At 47.9% G+C, this 24,575-nt stretch overlaps 1 protein-coding gene across 1 annotated transcript in view; it reads left to right on the top strand.

Annotated features, from left to right (window-relative positions):
• Positions 1-24,575, top strand: part of ADGRG4 (adhesion G protein-coupled receptor G4) — a 1,571,349-nt gene that overhangs the window by 681,381 nt on the left and 865,393 nt on the right. The window contains exon 8 of the mRNA XM_069612803.1: positions 10,060-10,097. Coding sequence (XP_069468904.1) covers positions 10,060-10,097 — 38 coding nt within the window. The remainder of the gene's footprint in view (positions 1-10,059; positions 10,098-24,575) is intronic.

The following is a 24,575-nucleotide window of genomic DNA, read 5'->3' as shown; positions in this document are numbered from 1 at the left end:
CTCATTACGACCCTGGCGGAAAGTGACTGACCTGACCGCCATAGCGTAAATAGCGTTTCCGCCATTGCACGACGGAGCAAAGTGCGGCTAATTCCGACCCATCGGGCACGAGCACTACGCCATGGCGGAAGTGCAAAGTCCGCGATGGCGGAAATGTCCCCAAAACGCCCCTCACCGCCATCGTACGGCGCCCTAGGTGTAATTCCGCCACCCATCTTAGCGGTCACCGTAATGAGCGGCAATCGGAAAGTACGGTGACCGTAAATATACGGAAACGGAAGTAAAAACATGGTCCCGGAACGGGAAACAGCACGCCGTACACCTATAAAATCAGAATTCCCACACAACCATTAGAAATACTACCCTGAGACACATCCCAACCCGTCATCCACCCTAGTGAAAGCAATAAAAATGGGAAAAGTAGCGAAAAAAGCGTGCGACCGCAAGCGGCAGGTCCACTTCTCCCGTGAGGAACTCACCGTGCTCACAGAGACCCTCCAGGAGAATGCTGCCGTCGTCTTCTCGACGCAAATGACCAGGACGGCACTTGCGAACAAGAAGGCCATATGGGCCCTGGTGGCACAGCGGGTAAGTGCGGTGGGGACCGCACCCCGCAACCCACAGCAATGCAGAAAGCGATGGGACGACCTGCGGATCCGCGTCCGTAGCATACTTTCTGCCAACCGAAACATTGCCACAGCTACCGGGGGAGGATCGGAATCACCCATCAAGTTGACCCCCTGGGAAGAAATCTGTGCCTCCACCATTGGAATGGAGCGTATAGAGGGAGTCGGAGGGATGGAGAAAGGAGTGCAGACATCCGAAGAATCAGGTAGGTGGGCCAAATTAAACAATGCTAAATCCACAATGTCCAATCATGTGAAGTACCATGTGTCCACATAGTCCAACAGTAACACATGTCCAGGAGAACGTCCACATACATCGGCCTGATAGCGCACTTTAAAACTCACATTAAATACATAAATAATTAAAAATCCTAAAAACACCCTCTACACGTGCAGCAGGCACACCCTAACTGCAGGCTGCAAAACAACTGCATCCTCAATCCACACAAAAATGAAACCACCTCCAAGGCCCCGACCCAAATCACCCTCAGGTACCACCCCAATGCATGTGATAAATTGCCATTCCAATTTCAACAGACCCATTAATAACGCTCGCCCTCCTTTACTCCACCACAGGGTCCGATTCAAACGACGAGCTCCAGGACACCCCTACCAGCACACCTGCAAAGAGGGCCAAGACCAACGGCCAAAGACCCTCCACCTCAGCTGCACGCATCAAGACACGGCAGCAGCACAAATCAAGTGGCAGCACACAGGAGGGAACTTCAACAGGCACCCCAGCAGCCAGCACGCCCACAACAGCACCACCACAGGTCCCCCCAATGGATGCCACAGAAGGCACTGCTTCTGGTGGCAGCAGCACCATAGGTGACACTGCATTAATGGCAGCATGCTCCGACACAGAAAACGGGGATGTCGAAGTAAGATCCATCCATGACCTGTCTCAATCCCCCTGTTTGTTTCATCCCGTACACCATGAGGATACCACGCAGGAGCACCCACAAGACGACGACTGGCCATCCCCCACAAGCCCTGTGGCAAGGCAACATGAGGTGACCAGCCCCTCTGTGACACCACCGCAAATGGCCATGGCACAGCAGAGGCAACAGTCCCTCGACCAGGTGATCGTGCAACAGCAGCAACTGGCCACGCTCCTCAAGGACCATGCTGATGAATGTGGGGGTACTAAGGCAGCCATAGAAACATCAACTGAGACACTTAGGGCAGAAATGGAGAGAAGCACCGAGAGCCTGAGAGTACAAATGGAGAGAAGCACCGAGAGCCTGAGAGTACAAATGGAGAGAAGCACCGAGAGCCTGAGGGGGGAACTGCATGTGACGTCCAAAGACGTATGTGCTGAACTTGCCGCTGTGCGCCATGTGCTCACTGAGCTCTCACAAACCCTTAGGGACATGCATGGACGTGAGCAGGCAGACACATCATCCGTTGCAAGTTCCGTCCAGGGCAGCCCCCAACGTAGATCTGGGAGGAACCTGCGCTCCACAGGCAGGGGTGCCCCTGATACCCGGAGAGGGGGCTTGCAATAGCGTCTGCCCACTGACTATGAGCATCTTCGGACACTGGTGTTCGGGGGGGAGGTAGGAGGGTGGAGGGGGTGTGTTGGGCTCACTTGGGTGGCGGGTCGATGGGGTGTGTAACATAATTTCACGTATGCTATAAACAATGCACGATCATCCAATGAGATGTGTGGACATTGATCTTTGTGTACGAGGCCTTTATAGGCGTACAGTCCATATTGTGCATGTTCCAGACACACACAGTGCCACAAGTCCCGTGTCCATGTATCAGCCACCAGGCGTGAGTGCTAGAAGCATGAATCAATGAGAATCTGACGAATGTCACGGCCCTCCTGTGCCTCGCAGACTCCTTGAGGTGCTGCCACATCCCCACCCTCATCATGACCATCTTCAGGTGCTTGCAGTTCTGCATCAGGGGGCATGGGAACATTTCTACGTACGCACATGTTGTGTAGCATGACACATGCCATGACCATCTTTGCAACCTTCACATGGCGGTACAGGAGTGCCCCGCCAGACCTGCTGAGGCAGCGGAAACGAGTCTTCAGTAGGCCGAATGCCTGTTCTATGACTACACGGGTACGTGAGTGGGCATGGTTGTAGTCCTCCTCAGGCTGGTTCTGTGGGTTCCGGAGTGGTATAAGGAGCCATCTCTTCAGTGGGTACCCGGCATCACCTGTATGTGGACAATAAAGGATGTTTGTGGAATGACATTGCTATGTAGGCCCCCTCCCCTTCCTGCCAGGTCATTGCCGCATCACATACCCCACATTATCATGCATGAAATGAGACTCACCGAGTAGCCAGGATCTGTTCCCTGCATGTCGCTCCATGTAGCGTGGTATTGTAGAGTTCCTCAAGACCATAGAATCATGGGTTGATCCTAGAAATCGTGCACAACAATGTGTAATGATCCTGTTGGAGTCACACACCATTTGTACATTCAGAGAATGAAATTGTTTTCGGTTGCGGTACTGGGCCTCCATGGCATGTGGGACGACCAATTCCACATGGGTGCAGTCGATGGCACCAATGCAACCCGGTATGCCGCCAAGTGCATGGAATCCCACTTTTGTGTTCGTAATTTCCTGCTCCGAGCGTGGTAGAGAGATGTAGTCGTCTGCGTGCTTCAGGAGGGCATCGAGCACTTGCAATAGTGTCCGTGAGAACACTGGCTGTGAAATGCCATGCAACTGTCTGACTGTGTGCTGGTAGGTGCCTGTGGCCAGGAAGTGGAGTACAGACACCACCTTCAGTAGGGGTGGAATGGCGGTTGGGCTATCTATCATGCTGACAAGGTCAGTCTGTGTCATGTCCACAATGGCGGTTATGGTGTCCCGGTCCAAACGGTAGAGGGTGTGGATCTGCTCATCCGTGAGGTCGAACGGATGTGCTCGGAGGCGTGGGATTGCGGGCTGCCTGCGTGGTGGTAGTGGCTGTGCTGGCGGGCCTTGCTGGGCCTGCCTTGCCCTCCTCCTCCTCCTGCGTCTCCTCTATGCGGCCGGTTGTTGTAGTAGTTGGTGTTCGTCTTCTTCTTGAAGTTGGAGTACTTGCAGTGCTATCAGGTCCCCCAGGGCCAACATCGCTAGTCCTGCCGGTAGCATTTTGGAGTGGGTGTGGTTGTGGGAGGGGGTTGGGTATGCAATTTATGTGTTTTCAAGCTGTATTGCCTCCACCTGTGGTGAGTCATTCCACCTGTGCAAGCTGCAATCCCCTTTGGGCGAGCACGTCCCGCACACAATGCTGCAATTCGACGCATGGCATCTTGCTATTACAATCATGTATTTGATCCCGATGGCAGTGAAATATTGGTTCATATGTTCATTCTGCTATGGTCCCATTGTTTCACATACTATCTTTGCAGTCGCGAACAAACTTGTGAAGGGTCAGTGGAATGTAGTACTCGATTAACGGTGGACCCTCATGCAGCACTGTACCACGGTTCACTAACGGGCGGGGCGTCCCATTTGTGAGTGAAGCCACTTTGCATTTTCACACATTGCCGCACTACATGGATGGATTTGTGATTTCAAGCGGTCACAGATGCCTTTTCGACGTGATGTTGCAAATGAGGAATTCGAAGGACGGCGCTTTCGGTCTTCAGCTAGCGGCGAGGAGACGCCCACAGGTCTGACTGCAAATATAACGTTCTATTGTTTAATGTCCTTGGGACAGGGGCCATGGCGAGAATGCAATGATTGATATGAATAGTATGGGATGCGCAATAGCGTAGTGGACGATAAGGCAGGACGTTCCCAAATACATGTTACTTCACAACACTGGAATTCCGGCCTGGAGCAGAGTGGATTTTGCAGACTGCATTACGCACAGACTCAATGGAAATTTCACATGTTATGTGAGTAAATAATCAGGCGTTTTCATACCGGGATGAGGGAATGATGTATGGATGCATGGACAGATGATTTGATGGAGAGTTTGCCATTTACAGGGCTTTTTGGGATCTATCCACCTCCCCTGCGCTATGTGATGCAGAGCTGCCATAGTGGGACCATCGTCTATCTGCCCTTGTTGAACCCTCCCTGTCTCGACGCGCCTTCAAACACTTGTGTCTATGCACGTTACTAATCCCATCGAATGGATTCTGTTTTGACAGACGCATGCACACAAACACTCGTTTGTAATAGTGTTTTCACCTCGATTTTCATAGTTATGATTCGCAGGTGATTTTTGGGTGGGAATAATCCTTTGGAGTGGGCTAGCATGCATATGGCTGTAGATTTAGTGTGGTCATTGAAGTGAGTAATACAAATCAAGTTCTGATGCCCATACTATTCTTTTTCATTTCATTTGGGTGACAGGTATCTCCTCCCCTTTTGCCGCTGCCATCTGTATGCCACTCCTGCAGATGGCTTTTACTCCCGACACCTGCTGCTTCGAGTTAATCAGTGGAGCACCATTACGATCTTATGGGACGATCGCCAATGGGCCACATGCCCTTACGCAGTTCTAGTGGCTAGGAGCAACATTTCGACCTTTCAGCTGGACTAGTGCCTACCTAATGGGACGGCCCTGCGGTTCTAGGCGCTTCCATGTTGCCTTTTTGAACGTGAATGTAGCCCCTGTGTACCATGAAGGAACAGGGCGTCACACAAGAAGAAGCTGGTCATTTATTGCGGATGCAGCCCACAATGATGAAATGTATTTTGGGGTTCATGACCTAATGGCTGTATGGGCTTGGTGATTTTGTGGTGCATTAAATTTCCATTCTGATATTAACCGTGTAGCGTTCTTCTTTGCAAGTAATGTAGCATATTCCTATTTGTGGTGCGATGTATTGTGAGGAGATCTGCATTGGGTTCCGGCTTCTGGTTATAGTTGCGTGGTACTGTACTGGCCGCGTTTGCCTCCGAAGCCCAGTGTGGTCAAGGATAGGGGCTACCATTATGACTGTATTAATGATGTCATGCTCATGGGCGGGGGATTAGCTTTTGTGTAACAGATGCCGGTCAGCCAGGTGGATTGGTGGAATGATGTGATTATCAGAATATGGCTGGTCACAGGTGCCTGTGTTTGCGTGCGTTTCTTGGAGGGAGACTGAGGTCATGTCCATTGGAATAGATTCTGTATTCGTGCCATCTGTGCCCTGCAGCTCCCATTGGCCCCTCTTGAGATGAGCCTGGCTGCTCAGTCACTCTGCCAACTTGTGTGGTACATGCTTATGCTGATGGTTGGTTTGTTTACTGGCAGGAGTACAGGGCTGGTGCAGTCTCACTCAAGATACTGCTTTGAATGTTGCCTTACACTGGTGTCAAGCGATGGGGGGCCTGTTTTTGTTTGTCTCATATTTCAGTTCATGTTGCTGTACTTGAACCTTCACATGCCTGTGCTGCATCAGTGCGGCAATGGTGCCATGGCAAATATGGATGGCCACTCACAAGGCACTTGGAGCCCCTAGAATCATTTGTTCGTTGGCATGCATGGGTGACTTGTACATTTCACTGGTTGCATTCTGTGACTTCATTGCACCTACGGGGAGTTGTGCAATGTGGCCAGGGAGTGGTGTACAGGCACTCAGTAGGGCCGTTTACGGTTGATTCGCGATGCCGTACTTCTCACCATGGCGGAATGGTACTTTCCGCCATGCTTGATGGCGTTAGGTACATGTCCACATGTCCGCTAGGGTCAGAATTCGCGTACCATTGCGCCATGGTGGTAGTTACGGTTTGGCATGGCGCGCGTGCGCGTACTTGGTGCAGTTAGCGTTGGCGTTCACTACGGTGTCACTAATGGCATCGTACTTTATGGTGACGGGTCATAATCGCACCGAGCGCTATTCGATGGCGGTATTGCATTTCCGCCATCGTTTTTCGATTTCCGCCAGGGTCGTAATGAGGGCCATTGTGTTTTCCCTAGTGCCATCCATTTGCCCTATTGTTCCCTGTTTGTCCTCATTCCCTCCCTTTTGTGTGCTGTAGACTTGCGCCCATGAAGTATCCCAACATGCCTTGGGCCTCATTCCGACCCAGGCGGTAAGGGGTTTACGGCAGCGTAAACAGCGCCGACCCTTACCGCCTGATTCCGAGGTCCCTTAGCGCCATGGAGGATTTAACACCTGCTTTTAGCAGGTGTTAAAATCCATGGCGCTAAGGGACCTTGTTGTTAATTACGCCACCGTAATTTACGGTGGCGTAATTAACGCCTTCCCCACTCCCATTATGCCCTATGGGGCAAAAATGGGAATGGGGAAGGGTAAATGGGGATTGGGGACTTACCGCCCCGCCAACCTCGGAATGGGGCGGTAAGTCCGCCAACCACCATGGCGTAAACGCAGTTTACGCCATGGTGGTAAAGGTACGACCCAGGCGGTAACTTACCGCCTGGGTCGAAATGAGGCCCCTTGTGTCCTTACTGAGTCTGCATGAGTAATTAAGGACCAGAGAAGGCCAGTTCTTCTAAGTACTGTACTCAGCTCCATCTGCACCAGCAGACAAAGCCTGTAAACCCGGCACATTTCCATGAACATCATGCGTACAGCCATCGAGAGAGTTACTAGCCTTCTTTGGGCCCCATCACGAGTATGACGGTAGCCCTTAGATGCCACGGTAATGCTATTACCGGCGCATTTAAGGGTCCACACAATCACAAGTCTCTAAGCTGGGGCTAAATGCACCAAATTAATGACCATTTTTGGGCACAATTAGTGCTGGACCAGGTGGTAGTAACGCTATTTACCCCCAGCTCCGAGCATTATGGGCTACAGGGGTTGCGGGGAAATCCCCTACATACATCAAATGTAAAGCGGGGGACAAAAAGGTACATTCAGAAAAGCTTGAGTTAGAAAATGCGAGCAAGTAGTCTCTGCAATTTTGTAACTCAAGCTTTTCCAATACGATCTTTTAACGTAGATCCAAAGAAAACAGTCTTCACCCCACAGTTCTCTCAAATGCCTGCCCTGTATTTCTCATTCCCCTTCTCACCAAGCATCTAGAATTCCTCATCATCTCAGTCCTGAGAAAAGTCAGGGGATACTCAGGGAATCCATTTTTCACCTGACTATGGGCACCAGTGTCAGCAGTATATGGTCTAATAATTCTGCATCTGCCACAAACATTACACACCATTGACCACAAGATCGATGGGCCTCCTGGTGAATGTGGTTGTCCTTGGTACAACGGCAGCCTGGTTCTAGTACTTTTTCTTGTCATGCTCAATCAGTCTTTCTTCTCACTTATACTTCTATTCCCTATGCACTCGCATGTCAGCCCTGCCCCCAGGACAGCAAACTGGGCCTCATTACGAGGTTGGAGGTAGCCTTGCCGGTTTTACCGGCAAGGCTACTTCCAAACTCGCATCCGGGTTCCGACACCCGCGAATGGGCAATTACCGGGCTATTCTGGCCCAGCCGGACCCGGTAATTGCGCTTTCGAGCATGCCGGGCCCGGTACATCCCCATTCCCATTTGAGCCTCATGGGGCTCAATGGGAATGGGGAGGTTGGTAGCACCGGTACCATTAATAACGGTACCGGTGCTACCACCATGTTCTGCTCACGGGTGCTGGTACAGCCACCAGGTCATACCGGGTGGCTGCAAAGGCTCCCGTGAGCAGAACTCCTAGTATGGCGGTATGGTAGCAACAGTGCCGGTAGCTATACCGGCACCATTGTTGCCTTACCGCCATACTTGTAATGAGGCCCACTGTCTCCCCTCCATTTGAAACAAACTCTTGTCTTCTTTCAATTACAACTCTCCCATAATCCACCTAATGTTAGAGAGTGTCTAGTTTGTTATACATGGAGCGTTTGAAATTAAAGGGCCCATTTTCCTTAGCACCAAGCTCATCCCTGCCCTAAGCTATACGTTTGGCACAGGTGAATCTTATTCAAGTTCCCGTTTGTTGACATCAACATGAAGTTGAAAGATCTTTCTCTGTATTTTCTCCCACCCTAAGGATTCCTCCCTTTTTAGGTGTCCTTTATGTATATATATAGGATATTATAAAAGGCAAACATGGCTGGAAAACAACAGATCACTGTACGTGGGAGGCACACCCAGGGGGTTGTAAGGTAGGGTGTGGGGGTAGTAGAGGTTTCTCAGATGTTAGAGGGTGCAGAGAGGAGGAGAGCTGGGGGGGGCAGAGGGTTGATTGGAATGATCAGCAATTGGTGAGATGTTCATTGAAAAGTAGGGTTTTTAGGCCCTTCTTTATGGCTAGAAATGGAGGGGATGGGCAATCTAATCTCCATTGGTAACATGTTACAAAGGCAGGCTGTTTCCTAGATGTTTCCCTGTTGCAGTTCTTTGTTTCCAGTCTGGCAATGTTATGAGTTCTGGTGGTGTCTTGGCCTCTGGGAAATTCTAAGCTTCTCGGCTAGGTAGAGTGGTGATTTAGTTGTGACTTAAACATGAGTTCTTGACACAGTAGCCAGTGCCGCATCTTGAGGATGGGGGTGATGAGGTTGACTTTTCGCATTCTTCTGATGAGGCATGCTGCAGAGTGATGGACAGCTGTCAGAGGAGCCAAGATGGCATCGGGGACTCCAGCGGGTAGGGCGTTTCCACCATCCAGGTGGGACATGACTAGGGCACAGACGACTGTTCTAAACCTTGGGGTAAGGATGAAGGATTTGTCTTTTGTAGCGAATTGGTTGTTACACGTTTAAATCAATGCCTCTGTAGTCGGTATTATTCCCCCTTACTCTTTCCTCATTTGATTATTTTACTGAAAAAAAACACTCAGTACTATAAAACCTGTACTTCTCTGCCTATAAAAAGACATACTGATGCCTAAGCGATGGAACACTGACATGGCTTTATAGATCTGTATAAAGTCTGAAGGCAGTGGCCTTGATACCAGTGAAACCGACTCAGTACAGCATGCTTTGGGTATCAATAATACACTGAGTTTACTAATTATTCCACCTATCACTGTGCCTCTTATAAGTAGAAAATCCTTAATGAAATTATATAAAACCTGACATGTTTATGACGTGGTCAACATATACACACTATTCAATATCTGTTAGATATTTTGTGAACAAGGTATAATAAATACACGCATAATGTGGACCAAAAAAAGACAGACGATTAGAGATGTTTAGGGTTTTTGGATTTGTTCTTTGCAGTTATTTATTGACCCGTTATTCAGTACCTGTGAGTAAAGTACATTCAGTCTGGAATGAATGCCTTGGGTCCGAATCCTGTGACTCTCCATTTTTTGCACATCGACAATCATTGGCCGCAGCCAGCTTAGTCAACAGTGAGGGATTATGGACTCTGTAGTCAAATACATCTGGAGACCAGCAGGTTGCAGACCCTAAAAAGTAGCCTCATTTGTGGAAGAAGCCTCATTTGTGGTTTGTGGAGTAAAGCAGGACCATCCTACAGCACACACTGAGCAAGCTTGATTCTTGGGTTAGCCAAAATATCTCTGGGACCTTATTTTAAAATATTGTTTTCTGATTTGTTTTAACAGATGGTGAACCAAAGAAGAAGTGCCACTGCCCCTTCCAGGTAGGGGTCACAACTATATGCTCCTGGAGGATTTTTCTGATTCCTACAGAGTAGCAATGTCTTGAAGCTAGGTTGGCTCCTGGGGTGGATGACCACACTGCATGAAGCCCGCAGTTATGGGGGGCACTGGATTGCTCCCATTCTGATTCACGTGTGCACCCGAATTGGGGGTTCAGGATCAGAGGACGTGTAGGCTCAGAGAGACTCAATGTGTATGACACTCTGCTATCTTTGCATATCTGCGTCTCTCATGCACACATGCATTCAGACATGTACACCAAGTTCCTGAACTAGGCCTGAGGGGCCACTTCCACCATTTCACAGGTTTCGCCTGTAGACGGCTTGCCAAGTTTCACAGTGGACATACTCTTCTTGTCTAGAGGTCAAGGCCTATAGGAGTGCAGAAGGCCTGTCTTCCTACAGGCTATTGCAAAATTGTATTACACATCCTATTTCCATGGAAAGAATCAGGTCCTGTGCAGGGGTGTTGCTAGGTCTGGAAATGATCAGGGGCTATGCTTATGTCCGGACTATCAGCACTCAGGGCTAGCTAGCCTTTTGGTTGTAGCCCCTGGGATTCTATTTGGGGCTACAACCAAAAGACCTGGGGCTATAGCCCCCTAAGAACCCCTCCTAGCAACGCCTCTGGTCCTGTGAGTTACTTGAACCTACAACCCATGCTTCTACTGCAAATTCTGTTACACAGACACACATGCGGCAGAAATATGCAGTGTCCATATCTGGGTACAGGTAACTGTACTTCTCACCAAAAACACAAAAAATAAAATGAGTTAAAACTCAAGACATTTATTTCTGAGCCTTCAGTGATCTTCGTGCAGCCATTGGACATGCTCTGTGCCACTGACATCCAAGTGGAACATGTAGTAGGGCAAATAATCTCAATGGAAACATTGGGACACATTGACAAAGAGTTTTTATACGCGATGAGCGCCAATCAAGTGCAGCGCGGCAAATGGCACTTGGTTCGCACATCGTCAAACAGCCCACCCATGAGCAGACGCTTAACAAGAAGGGCGTGCAGATGTGGATTGGGAATGCGGGGGCACATGTACATGTAACTAAGCCCATTGCCTGGCGTGCATTTATAAAAGGGTAGTTTTAGGGGTGTTGCCAGGCAGTGGCATTAAAATTGCAATACAATCAAGGTCCACGTCCACATCTCCTATAATGAGTTCTGATGTGCACATATTTCATTGGAAATGCACCTGTTTCAACTTACACGTATCCAAGTAAAGGTCAAAGTTTAAAAGGAGCAATCACACTCACTGTTCCAAAAAGGCAGCTACCAGCATTTTGCTCCCAAAAGTACTGATGCAGAAAAAAGGGGCACGAGAACCATTCACCAAAGAACAACCATTTTTGCGATTTTTCATGAAAGGTATTTTTTCACCCAAAATGTTCTTATGGACCTGGAGAGGAAGCGGGGTGCTCCACTCACGTGCATTGCCACCCCTCCCTCCCCCCGGCCACAATACTCAAGGTACTGCACCCTGGGACCACGTTGCTCAGCTCTCGAGATCTCCCTTTTTCAGTTTTCATTATCACTGAAGATCAAAGCTTTTATTTCCCCCTCAGATTTTTTAGAGTTCTTATGTGAAAGGTCATTGTTTACAGTTGATTCCTATTTTCTTAATAATTTATTTGGGATTTTCGGTGGTGCTTCAGCACCATTTATTAGCCGAAAAGATTCCATTGAGGCCCAGATAGGGAGAAATGGCATAGGACAAGGGACAGAAAGACTGTAGGTGCTGTTTGGTTATTTGTCTACCCATTGACTGCACATGGCCTTGCTAATCCCTATGGCCATTCCCACTCAGTCCTGCCCCTCCCCGCACAAAACACCACCCCATGGGAACTATTTGAGCTCGCTTTAATCAAGCCTTACCATAAAACATTTTTCTCAAAGTGCCTGCCAGTGTTTTCTCAGGCAGTCTGAGAACATACTAATGGTGTAATAAAAATGTCTTAACTTGGTCTGCCTTTAGTCACTTGATTTATAAGCAGTATGCATGTCCTTCACTGAAGCCCTTTTAAAAACAAGCTTTGCCAAAGCCAACCGTTTTTGCTTCTGTTTAAGTATTAAGCATTTGCCAGGCACTACTATTAAACATCCAGGTAATCCCGCCATTTTACAACTGCTACCATCAATGTTCAGTTAATACCACTACAGCAGTGCCTGGCAAGTTCCTTTCCCATGCCTACACAAAAGCCCAAACCGTTGGCATTGACAATGCTTGTTTTACTTTTATTTCTTAGTGAAAATAAGTCGAGCAAATATTGATCACTTTTACATTGTTTAAATTGTTGCAATTTCGTGATTATGTATATGTTGTTATGGAGATGTTCTAGAGCGTGCTGTGCAGTCAGCTCATGGCTGAGCTCTCGACATCTTCTAAATAAATAACATGTGTTTCCGGGGCTTTGGCTCATCCCAGTGCAGCAATGTCTTCAGAGGAAGCTTTTCCCAGTTCAGCCAGCAGCGTACACTGGCTGCTGCGCTGCCTTATCAGGTGCATGCAGCAATGCACGCACATGCCGCAGATGATGCGCAACGCATGGCACAGCAGTGTTAGAAGCTTGTTCACTTAGCTCATGCGCTTGCTATTGTGACTGCTGGGTAAGGTCTTGTCTTCAAGATGTTATGCCAGATGGGAATTGTAAAGCATATCTCTGTAACTATGTGGCACTGACAGTACTCCTGTGTGATCGCTGCCACATTGGGCTCTGGTGCTGTGTCCTAGTATCGGTCTGTAGAGTGTGAGGTCTTGGTAGGGTGGTTGCATAACTATAAGGCCACCCCATCTCCTGTTGGTCTGGTTATGTGAGGTGGGTCATGGCTGCACCTTATATGTGTATATAAAGTTAATAAGGTAAAGTGTATTTCCTTGCGCAGAGCCATTCCAGTGCACCACTGCCATTATGGGTAATATTTCCCATGTAGCCAGTACTAGGTGCTGGGCTATCTATTCGGATGCATGCAGCAAAATAGCCAATGGGGGGGCAGGAGTTGTATGTGGTAGCCCACTGAACCTTTGTGCTTGAATCACTAAACTGCAGCCGTGTGGGACTGCAGCCACCACTCCAGGCATCTATTCCACAATCAAAGTCTCAAGGATTCTATCATCCTACAACATTTTGCATGTATGTTATTTCATTTTACTCGCATGTACGTTCATGCTTTAACACATAGTTTTTTACTGCAAACCCCTTCCAAGGTGAGTGCAGCATCGCCCCTGAGCCTCAGCCAGCTTATACAAATCATGCCCAGTGCTTCTAAAAGCACGTACTGCGAGGCCGTAGCGTGGTCTTTGCCAGGCTTCCCCGCTTCCTGGATTAACTTTTCCCCGCCTCCCAAGCGCCCCGATTGGCTCTCCGCACCCTCATCAAGGACACCACAGGGCAGCCCCCTGCCCGGCAGCCCCACGGCTAAGGGCCCTAAGGCAAAGGGCGGCAGCTACAGAGGTGGCTCCAAGAATTGTCTGCAGGTGTCCGCAGGGGGCCCAAACAAAAACTGTAAGTGTGGCATGGGTGAGGTGTAGAGCAATTACTCTACACCAGGAAGCCCACGCCACTCCACCTTACATTTCCCATAAGTGTTTGACATGTTGCCTTGCACTGCATCCTAACATACTAGTCAATATTAACAAGTGTCACACCTGGAGGGAATTGTGGACGCTAGCCTGCGTCGCATCTGGATAGGTTTGTGAATGTCGGCATATGCCTACTTGGATGGAATTAGGAAGGCTTAGCATACACCACACTTTATAGAACTCCAATTGAAATGTTAGAAATGTGAATGTTTGCATGTGCCGCTCTGCCTCACATCTAGATGGGATTATGAGTATTAGCAAGCAGCATACTCAGATGATACTGTAAATGTTAGCATGTGCCACACTTAGACGTAATTCCTAACTAGGGCCTGCGTTGCATCTAGACCGGATTGTGAATGTTAGCATATGCCACACCTAGATGGAACTTGAATGTTAGCATGTGCCACACTTAGAATTGAGAACATTAGCCTGCGCCATATCTAGACAGTATTGTGAAAGTTAGCATATGCCACACCTAGATGGAACTTGAATGTTAGCATGTGCCACACTTAGAATTGAGAACATTACCCTGCGCCGTATCTAGACAGGATTGTGAATGTTAGCATGTGCCACACTTAGACGTAATTCCTAACTTGGGCCTACGTCGCATCTAGATAGTATTGTGAAGGTTAGCGAGTGCCACACCTAGACGGAATTGTGAAGATTATCAAGCACAACACTTCAAGGGAATTGAGAATGTTAGCATGTCCCACACTTAGATAGAGTTGTGTACATTGGCCTGTGCGGTATCTGAATAATATTGTGAAGATTGGTGAGTGCCACACTCGGATTGAATTGTGTAGGTCAGCGGGTGCTACACTTGGACAAAACTGTGAATGCTTGCATGTTAAATGTTACATAGCTCACTAACCAATATAAACTCAAGCTCTCTGCATACTTAAAATCACACAATCATCTCTCGCACAACAAGCTGCATGAACTTCACCACACTGCAACAACACATGTCGCACCAACAGCACACGCGGACTGATACCGATCCAATTACCCGCACCAAAGCTCAGCACCCGGTGTCTACCGAGTTGAAGCTGCTAACAGTACATCACTCCTCTCACTATCCTACTCCCTCTTCACCTTACTAACCCATCTCACCTTCTCATTTACAGATCCTCCAGAGCGCCTGGGGACCAATTCCGTTGGTGACGGTGCGCTATATAAGCACCGTTAACATAACATCAATGTAAAGTCACCATTGATGTCGCCAGTGCTAACTTTTCCACTTCAAATCAAGGCAGACACATTGTCCAGCACTCATCCGTTCAGTAACAGTTCTGAGCTGGATGCTACAAAGATTTGTAGTTTCTATAAGTAAATGTCCTCATCATGCCATGTCATGTCTCGGGAGGACACGGAGCAACTCAGGTTCGATCCCCGGGTCCGCGCTTAGAAACCTCTGGGTATTATCACATGGAAATTGTAAAGCCTGCCTCTTCATTGTACACAACCTTGCGTAGTTGATTGCAGTCATCTGTGGTCCCTGACACATTGGACTGTGATGCCCTGTCTTAGTGTAGGTCTGAGAAATGGAAGTGGCAGGCGGTCCTGCTATAGTGGTTGTGCACTTATAAGTCTACCCCAACTCCTCTTGCTCTGGCTCTGTTAGTTGATGTATGAGGATAGGACGAAAATATCGAACCACTTTACTGCGAACCCGAAAATTGTGGGGGTTTTTGTCGAACGTTTACACATTTTCGTAAGACTATAGATGGTAAGTGGATCAGGAATGGGGATATGGGTGGGCAGCAGCGTGGGTCTCCCGCACATTTATATTTGCAAAAACGTGCAAACATACAGGGGTCGGGGGAGTAGGGATTTTCAGGATCCGCAGTAAAGGAATCAGTATCTTCACATAGATCCGATGTATGCACGTGTGAGTGACATCCGTTTTGCGGTGTAAGCAATGGGGTTTGAGTAATCATTGTCCTTCCTAAGCTATTGTGTTGCAGTAATGTCATCGTTCATGTCTATTGGTGCACATGGAGGAAAACTGGATTGGGTGCTTGCAGGCACCACTCGTTTTCTTTCTGTCTGTTAAGGAGAAATTTCATAAATGTGCTATTTCCCTTCACCTTAGAGAACCCCAGCAACATTGCTGGATTTTGAGGACTTGATCTACCTGGAAAGGGTGTGAGCCTTTTTTCCCACTCTTTCATGTGTTTTGATGTGTGTTTGACACTTGTGTTCTTTGAATATGGGGTTTTAGATAACTCCATAGGCATCATCTTTTCATGTGTGTTACACAGCACCTTCAGTGCAGTGACACAGGGATGTCTTTTAGACTTCCCAAAGGTTTAAATAACTTCTCTGGGATAAACTACTGTTTCCTAGAGAATGTAAAGTGACATTGACTCTACTAGTCTTTCCAAATTCCTAGACCCAGTACACACCATTTTACAATGGAGTGCTGGATGGGTTACCTAGTATCTCCTGTGTCTAAATACTCATGTAGAAGTCAAACGCTACCCTTTCCTATAGAAAAGGCTGGTGGCAGTGGTTTTACAATGAACTACCATGATTTTTCGCGACCGCGAACACTGTTAGCTAAAAATCACAGGAGCCATGTTTTTCAAGATGGTGCCTTAAGCCCCTTTGTTTAAACGGGTCCTGGTCTTCTTTTTTCGCCATTTCATTTTGGAAAGGTCCTTCTAGTGTTAGTCTCTGCGCACCAAACCAGGTTTGATCCCTTTGTTTGTGTGCCTTTGGCGAGCTTCAGGAGTGAAGACTGCCTCTGGCTTCTGAGTGACTGGGGTGGGCAGGAAGTGAGGGAGGTGCCCGAAACTCCCTGTGCTTAGTCTTTGTTTGATTGGCTGGCTGACTGTCCAGCAAGGACAGCCACCCTGCTGGGTGAGTGACAGCTAGGATGCAATGAAAGGGAGATAACTGTGGTGAGTCTCTTGGACTGGAAAGCAGAGTCGACCACTGGAATGAAAGCACCGAAGACGAGCTGGAAGAGGACGGCTGCTGCAACTCCTGGACCGTTGGTTTGCCCGATGAAGACCTGCTGCAGGTTTGAATTGCCAAACTCCATTTCGACAGAGAAGCTCCTTCAAGGATGGCTTCTTCCTTTGAGTTGGTTGGTCCAATCAACTCATAACACACAAGGCTGGTTAGGATTAACCAGGGAGAGGGACACCAGCTTGTGTTCTTGAATCTAGAGCTACTGGAACTGAAGTGACTCCATTTTGTTTGCTTTCTTCAATGATTCCGTGCAGTGCAGGAGTCCCCCAACATCCTCCCTCTTGTCCCCACGACTGAGGCCCAGGAACAGTGAAATCTGCAGGAACTGCCAGGAACCAACAACTTCAGCAGCATTTGTTTCTTCATACAAAGGTACTGTGCCAACCCGATGAGAGAACGCCACTCTTGTGGAGAAAGTTCTTGAAACTTTCCCAATTTACAGGCCTAATCAGCTTGTGACCCAACAAATGATTCTTTTTCTCCTAAACTACTTCTAAGAACTTTTGCAAAGACTTTACGGTTTGATACCAGAACTGCTCCTTCCTATCCCGAACACTAGCCCATTGACTTTGGCCTGGCCTATTGATTGGAATTGAACTCCTCTGGTGAACTCAAACTATTTGCACTGTCTAATAAGTATATGTGATCTATTTTACTTACTAGTGTCCCCTTTGTTCACTTTTAAGTAACTGAACTGGCATTTTGCACCTACTTCAGGGGAGCTCAAACTGTCTCAAAATCTTAGAGTGTTGTATTGAATAAGTGTCTACTTGAACCACTGTGATTGAAAGTCCTCTGTGTAACTACTTGTACTGCTCACATTCACTCTTGAGATAAGCCTGGCTGCTCAGCTCGCTACCAAAAACTGTGTGGTACAGACTTATACTAAAGGTTGGTCTTGCTTACACCTGTAGTGCTAATTTTATGTGGTGTTCCCAGAGGGTACTGCATGCAATTCTGCCTAACACTGGTGTACAGCGGTGAGGATAAAGTATAGTTGTTACATTGAGAGTGCTGCTATTACATTTTTTCAAATAACCTTCACAGGGATAAGCACCACTAGAAAAGCAATTGTTTTATAATGCCAAATATGGATAACTTCAAACAGGAAGCCCTGGTCCTTCAAACAGTAGATCAACTGAAAGATCTGTAAAGGTCAGGTCTCTCTCTGTTAAGGGCAAGACAAGTGAATTGATTGAGAAATTGTTGAATCATCAAAGACTGGGAGGTAGATCTATAACCCCTACCTCCCCCCCACAAATGTGGATAATGTTGATGAGGATGATAATGATTCAGAGTCAAGCTCTAATGTTATTGATGAGTTAGAGGAGTCAGATGAGTATCATGATGTGAGCCCCACTGCACCTTTACTAGCTTTAGGTCCTCAAGCTGTAACCACAAGGACCCTACCAGGTCCAGTACTGAGTCCAGAATGTGTATCTCTTGAAATAAATGAGACTTGAGTTAGAATTTAAAAGGCTCCAAATGCAAACTGACAGCAAACATCAAGAACTCAGGCTCAGAGAAATGGAATTGAATCATGAACTTGAAATGAAGAAATTGTCTTTTGAAAATGATTCTCTCCCAGAGTCTTCTAGGTCTTCCAGTCCTAAGAGGCCGTGCATGCCTAAAGAAGCTGTGAGTATGTGAGGTGAGACTTGATATTTTAGATTGGTTGGCCGCTTTTGAATATAACTATGTGATTCACGTTTTCACAGGGAATCAGTTGATTCTTTGGCTTTTGTCTAGGCTCCCCCAGTTTGTAACTGATGCTGTCATAGCCACAGGACAAGGGCCACTATCTTTATCATCTAAAGGGTCCAAATGGACCCAGTCCTGGCGCCTTTGGTGCCAGGTTCATGAGAAAATGTGCTCTGCACACTTTGTGTCTGGGGCACGTGTATCCAGGCCGGGCGTGGCCATTAGGAAACATTGGGGAGCATGTGCAGCAGTCTCTGAGAGTGGCAAGGTGGGGCCAAAAGGCGGGGCCAAAGGGGAGTGGCTGGGACTAGGCTATTTAAGCCAGCCCCACCCGCATGCAAGCGTTTCGCGTTAGTCTGCTTTCTGCAGCGGAAAGCTTACCGCTGCCTGAAGCGCTCTTACCTGTTTCCAGCTCATCATCTCAGCGCGCATCTCGCCAGATTCCAGTACATCATTTTCAGCGCGTACCTTACCTGACCCCTGCCACACCACCGCTTGAAGCGCAGCTTACCTGACTCCAACACTTCATCTTCAGCACGCACCTTACCTGCTTCCAGCAATATCATCGCTCGACGTGCAGCTTACCTGACTCCAGCAACACCATCGGCGGACGCGTATCTTACCTGTCTCCTGCAATCCCAGGGCCTGCAGCGCATCGCATCTTACCTGATTCCCATTGTCATGGGAGTCGGGGCGCATCCTCACCTGTTCCGGGCATCTAGCTACGCGAGAGCTCTTCTCCTCGCCCAGCATCCTCACGGATCCATCCATCCAGTCATCGCTGGCAGGTCTTCGGATAGCCGCTTCTCATCTGACGCCGCCAGGCCATCCCTGCAAAAGAAAAGGACACACAAGGTTAGAGACTGCATAAATATCTTACGCTTGGCCGCGCAACACATAAGCCTTGCGTTCGACCTTGAAAACCAACTACCTTCTCATTGGGAACCTCGCAATCCCCTCTGGGGCTCCATCTTCACACCTATTGGGGAGAGAAAAGATATTACAAGGGTTACGGACAATAATCACAGGAAAAAGACATTGCCTCCACGCACATGGACCAGTGAAGCAACTATGTCCATCAAAGGCACCCCTGCTGATGAGAAGCAGGACAGAGAGCTCATCCTCACAATAAAGCAGGTGAGACTATATGGGTAACCGCATGCTCACCTCATTCTGGAGCGAAGGGTTCGAGGGAAATCACAATCCAATCACAGCATTCTCATTGGCTCTCGTATTCTCTCCGGGGCAGTGCCAGCATCTAGAGCAGCCCACACTATAGCTGTTGGGGAAGGAGTCTGATCCAGGGGAGCCAAGTCCAGGGAGGATTCCTACCGTGCCCCAACCTCTGCGCAGAGACTAGGTGAGCATAACAGATGCTGTAATGGAGGTGGGGGAACTTTAAAGATTGGAGTATGAAAATGTGAAGCTAGCCTTGATAGCTAGATTTGGGAAAACTCCTTCCCTGTACCTTAAGAGGTTTAGGACCCTCAAAAAGCATGACAGTACCCCTTGGGCTACCTGGGTGTGTGAATGTTTCCAAAACGTAGATGGTTGGGTAAAGGGTTACAGAGTTGACACTTTTGAAGGAATGAGAAATCTATTTTTGTTAGAATCTACTGTTGATGCCTGCTCTTCTGAGCTGAGACAGCACTTGGCTGACTCTAAGGAAATTGATCCAAAGAAGTTAGCAAAGGCTGCTGACTTTTGGGTTGCCAACAGGGCTACTCACAAGGATTCTGGGGCAACTCAGAGGAAGGATGATGGGAAACAGCACAAAAAAGATGGCAAGGAGAATTCTAATACCTCCAATCCGAAAGAGGGTCCCAAACATAAGAAGGGTAATCCACAGGGGAAACCGAATCAGGCTAGTGAAACCTTTGGTGCCAAACCAGAGGGAGGTCAGCATAGACCCCCATTTGTTAAAACATTTGGAAAATGTTATGCTTGTGGGCCTACTGACCATGTGAAAAGGGATCCCAGATGCAAGGGTAAACCTTCAGGGATGCGAACTGTCTCCTTAGCCTTCTCCCCAGAGGAAGATGTACATGTGACAAGTGGTAACTTTCAAGTACTGGCTAAAGACCCCATGGGAGTCTCTGCCAGTGTTTCTTTAGTGTCCCTGGGTCTGTGGGAACAGCAGAATTTAGAAGTCTATAATTCAATTCCAGATAACACAAAAGAATATTAGAAGGACAGTGTACTTGTAAATGGTCAGGAGACCCCTGTCATTAGAGACACTGGGGCCAGCATTACTGTACTGGATGAATCTTTTTTCAAGGATGAGGATGTTGCTAAGGCTCCCAAAAGCCTCACTAAGCTTGCTGGAGGCACTGTCCAAATGCATCATATACTACCAGCTCTCATCCAGTGCAAAAACATGACTGTCAAGATACCTGTTAGTGTGCAAAGTGAGGTGCCTGGGAGAGTCCTGTTGGGGAATGACTTAAAAACTCTTGGAGTTGTATCAAGCATCCCCAGGCCTCCCAGCAAAATGAAACAGGAGCAGACAAGGAGGGCCAGGGAGAGTACCTTAAATGGCTCTCCAGAGGATGTTACAGAATAATCTATAATACCTAGCCTACAGGAATTACTAACTGCTATTTCCAGGAAGAATGAGACAAAGGGGAAACCCAAGATCTCAAGGAAAAAGCCAGAAAGCACTCCTGTGCTACCAAGAAGGACATCCCCGAGAGGACTGTCCCCAGTCACGCCTGTGAATGCTCCACCAGCTGAGGCTGAGTGTGAGGAACAACCATGAAAGCTGGAATCAGCTGCTGAAGATTCAGAGCTGGAAGAAGACATTCCCCCTGTTGGAGATCTGGATCCTAAAGACCATCCTGAGCTGCAGTATTTACTAGCAGAAGGTGGCCCCTGTAGGGCAGACTTCAGCAGAGGCCAGAGAGAGTGTCCTACTTTTAAGGGTCTTTGCCAACAGGCAGCTTCCCAGCTGGACGGGCAAGAGCCAGGCGAGCATAGGTTGTACTGGGAATATGGCCTCTTCTACAGTGAACCAACTGAGTCTATCCCAGGGGATTGTTAGTCTGTGGCGATCCTGGTTAGCAGCACTTCCAGAGAGAAGTAGCATTCTAGACACTTGAAATCTCCTATGCACAGAAAAGGGTTGGATTATGCGAGTGGGAATGTGGAATGCATTGTGCATGAATGTGTGTTGAGTACCCAAAGGGCCTTCAAAGTCTTGCCTGGTGATGTATGGTGGGAGAGGGGCTGGGCGACAGAGGCCCTTCCCATCTCTGCCTATTCTCAATGTATTTAGGGTATTTGCAGAGCAGAAAGAATGAAGCAGTGCACAAACAAAGGAGAGCCTATACAAGGCAAAGGACACTGAGAGCCGAGGGAAGGGTGGTGGTGTGGTGAGAAATACTAGGAGGGTGTCAACCAGCAACTTCTTCAAAAGCAGTACCTTCAGTGCTTTCCTGAAGAGGAGAGGTGGGACATATCTGACGTGTAACCATATGCTATTCCTGAATCTGGGTGCATAGGATGACGAGGCCTACTTTCTGGTACTTTATCTCTGTCATCTCTTGATGATATGCCTTTTGGTGCTGTGGAGTCCTCCAGCAGTGGTATTTCACCCGGTTAGGATGGAACTTTGTCTGAGTCTTGTCTGTGATGCAGGTAATTCTGAAGGTGATGTGGACTTGGAGTGGGAAACAATGAAACTCTATGTGGATTGGCCATATTTCTTCAGTCGATATTCAATATGCAGTATTCTAGACAGCTCTCAGGGGCCTGAGGAGGAGGTTGGTGCCTAGGCAAGGAGAGCATTGCCCCTGCATAAGTGGTTCTGATGATGGTTCCTGAAGTCTGTGGAGCGGATGAAGGACTTCATTTTATGAAGGATGGAGACTTTCTAACAAGCCGTCTGTTTTTTTCACAATGCATTTCTTGAAAGTAATGAGGCTGTCAACGAAGAAGCTGAGGGGCTGAGTGCCAGATATGAATTGCAGAGAGAAGTTATCAAGTTTAACTACTGTTAGATAGTTATGTATGTGTGCATGCTTGGCAGAGCCCCTGGTGAGGATGAAGTCTTCTTTTGTGTGGTTGTGTTTCAAGTAGGTACTTGACATACATGCTTGAATGAGTGAGTGGCTGAGTATTAGTAGGTGAATGTCATTCACAGAATTGGCATATAAGTCAGGTACAGTGTCTGCGTAATTGTAGATCTTGACGTTTTTGAGGAATGATTCGCTGTAGAGGTTAAAGATGACTGGGGATAAACTGGACCGTTGTCAGAATCCTCAAGTTATGGGGGACATTGAGATCTGGTCACACCTGTCTGGATGAGGTATCTGACAGGAGGTAGATGATCCAACCTTCAACCAAGTCATCATACCCCATGTAGTTGGAAAGGATGTTCAGAAGCACTTAGTAGTTAATGTTATGAAAGACGGCAGCCAGGTTGAGCAAAACTAATAAACGGGGCTTACCTTTACCCACAATAAGAAGGGCTCTGTTGCTAATCTGAAAGGTGGCATTCTGGATGCAGCATCTTGGCAAGAATGCAGGCAGAGTGCTCTGTTGGAGGGTGTATTCAGTTTTCTTTTTGTGCAACTGAAAGGGTGAAAGCTTTTTAGATTATCTTTCTGATAAATTGAAGGTGTGTAAAGACTGGAGGACGGTATCTGTACTTCTGCCTACTTTATATTTGGGGTAGAGGCACAGAGCACCCTAGCCCACGTTCTCTAATGGTAGCTATGGACAAGCAATCAAGGCTGATATTCAAGGGAGGTGATGCAAGTGAGTTCCCAAGTTCTCCACAAAGGAATGGCCACACACTCTTGTATTGAGTAAAATAAAGTTTAGGTAATCGTATACCAATAAATAACACACTTTGTACTCCGGCAACACTATTCTACTACTGGCAATAATATGTACAACTCTATATGTTACCACAGTATACTTAGATTCAGTAAAAAGTCCACCGACTGCTGACAGCTCTTAAAAAGCATAATAATTACTAAGCATTGTGTAACTTCATAGACATTAATGTATAAAGGCAGACAATATTCAGAACATTGGCAGAATGCTATCTTTAGGACCAAAAAGGCATTACTGTATGAGGCTCCCCCACCTGGGCAACCTGTAAGGAAACGCTAAGGTGTACTTTATGTTGTATATTACAGCCCAGTCCAAATATGTTAATTAATAGTCTGCTTCCGTTTCTACAGATCCAACTACCCTCAAAGTACCTGGGAAGCCACAGGAGAACAGGATCCAAGACAAATCTAGACCCCTGAATGATTCCTGAGGATGGAAGATGCTCTTCCTAATCACAGTACTATTGGTGCCTTGGCAGACAAAGTGGTGGCGTTTCTTGGCTATACTCGAGGGGAACCCTCGAGGATGGACCCTCTCTGGAAGGAGGAGTCGCTGGGATTTCGGTGACGAGCAGAAGAAGGGAACCAAGCAGTGTCGGAAAGGCAGCAATGCAGGTCTATAGCAGTGGTCATCATTGTTGGGTTGCTACGCCACCTCTGGATGTCCCACAAAGATGAAACTTGCTGTGGACCCTTGACAAGGCTTAGATGAAGAATATAAATCCTTTGGTGGTCATCGATGACCTTTGGTGGCGACAGGTGCAGTGACAGCAGCAGGTGTGAGGTTTCAGTATTTCATGGTTGGCCACGTTTTGGTTCTTCGATTCTGCAGCCCCAGCATGGATGACAGGGTATCTTCTGGTGACTTAGTCTCGAGCACTGGACTGCAGACCCTCATCAAGTCTGGACCCTTGGGGCACTTTCTTCGTGTACTGGTGGCATGAAACCCACCGGCTGGCACTCCTCTGCAGGCAGTGACCCTGGATCTTCTACAGCATGGAAAAGTGCGTAGCTGTAGTGGCTGCAGTGCCAGTTGAAGGTTTCTTCCATTACTTGGAATTTTGGCAGCTCTGGGTGTCGGGCAGCACTATGCCAGTGTACCCCCTCTTCTGGGCAATACACAGCACCTTGGCTTCCAGCAATCATGAACACTCCTCCGAACCCTGGGCAACACAGGCACAGGCATCTTCAAGATGTCCAGGCACTCCTCTTCTGGACCCACGAAGATCTCTTCTCCGGCCAGCAGGCACACAGGACTGGTTTCCTGGACACTTTGGGTGAAGAGCAGCAGTTGCACAGTGTTCCCTCATAGCTGCGGGAAGAGGTCACCTATCCAGGTCTTCTCTGGTTCA

The sequence above is a fragment of the Ambystoma mexicanum genome, chromosome 5p, assembly GCF_040938575.1.
Source record: "Ambystoma mexicanum isolate Mex_15411 chromosome 5p, UKY_AmexF1_1, whole genome shotgun sequence".
In the NCBI taxonomy this organism is placed as follows: domain Eukaryota; kingdom Metazoa; phylum Chordata; class Amphibia; order Caudata; family Ambystomatidae; genus Ambystoma; species Ambystoma mexicanum.
Note: the sequence above shows the minus strand (reverse complement) of the source record. Positions and strands in the feature narration are given on the sequence as shown.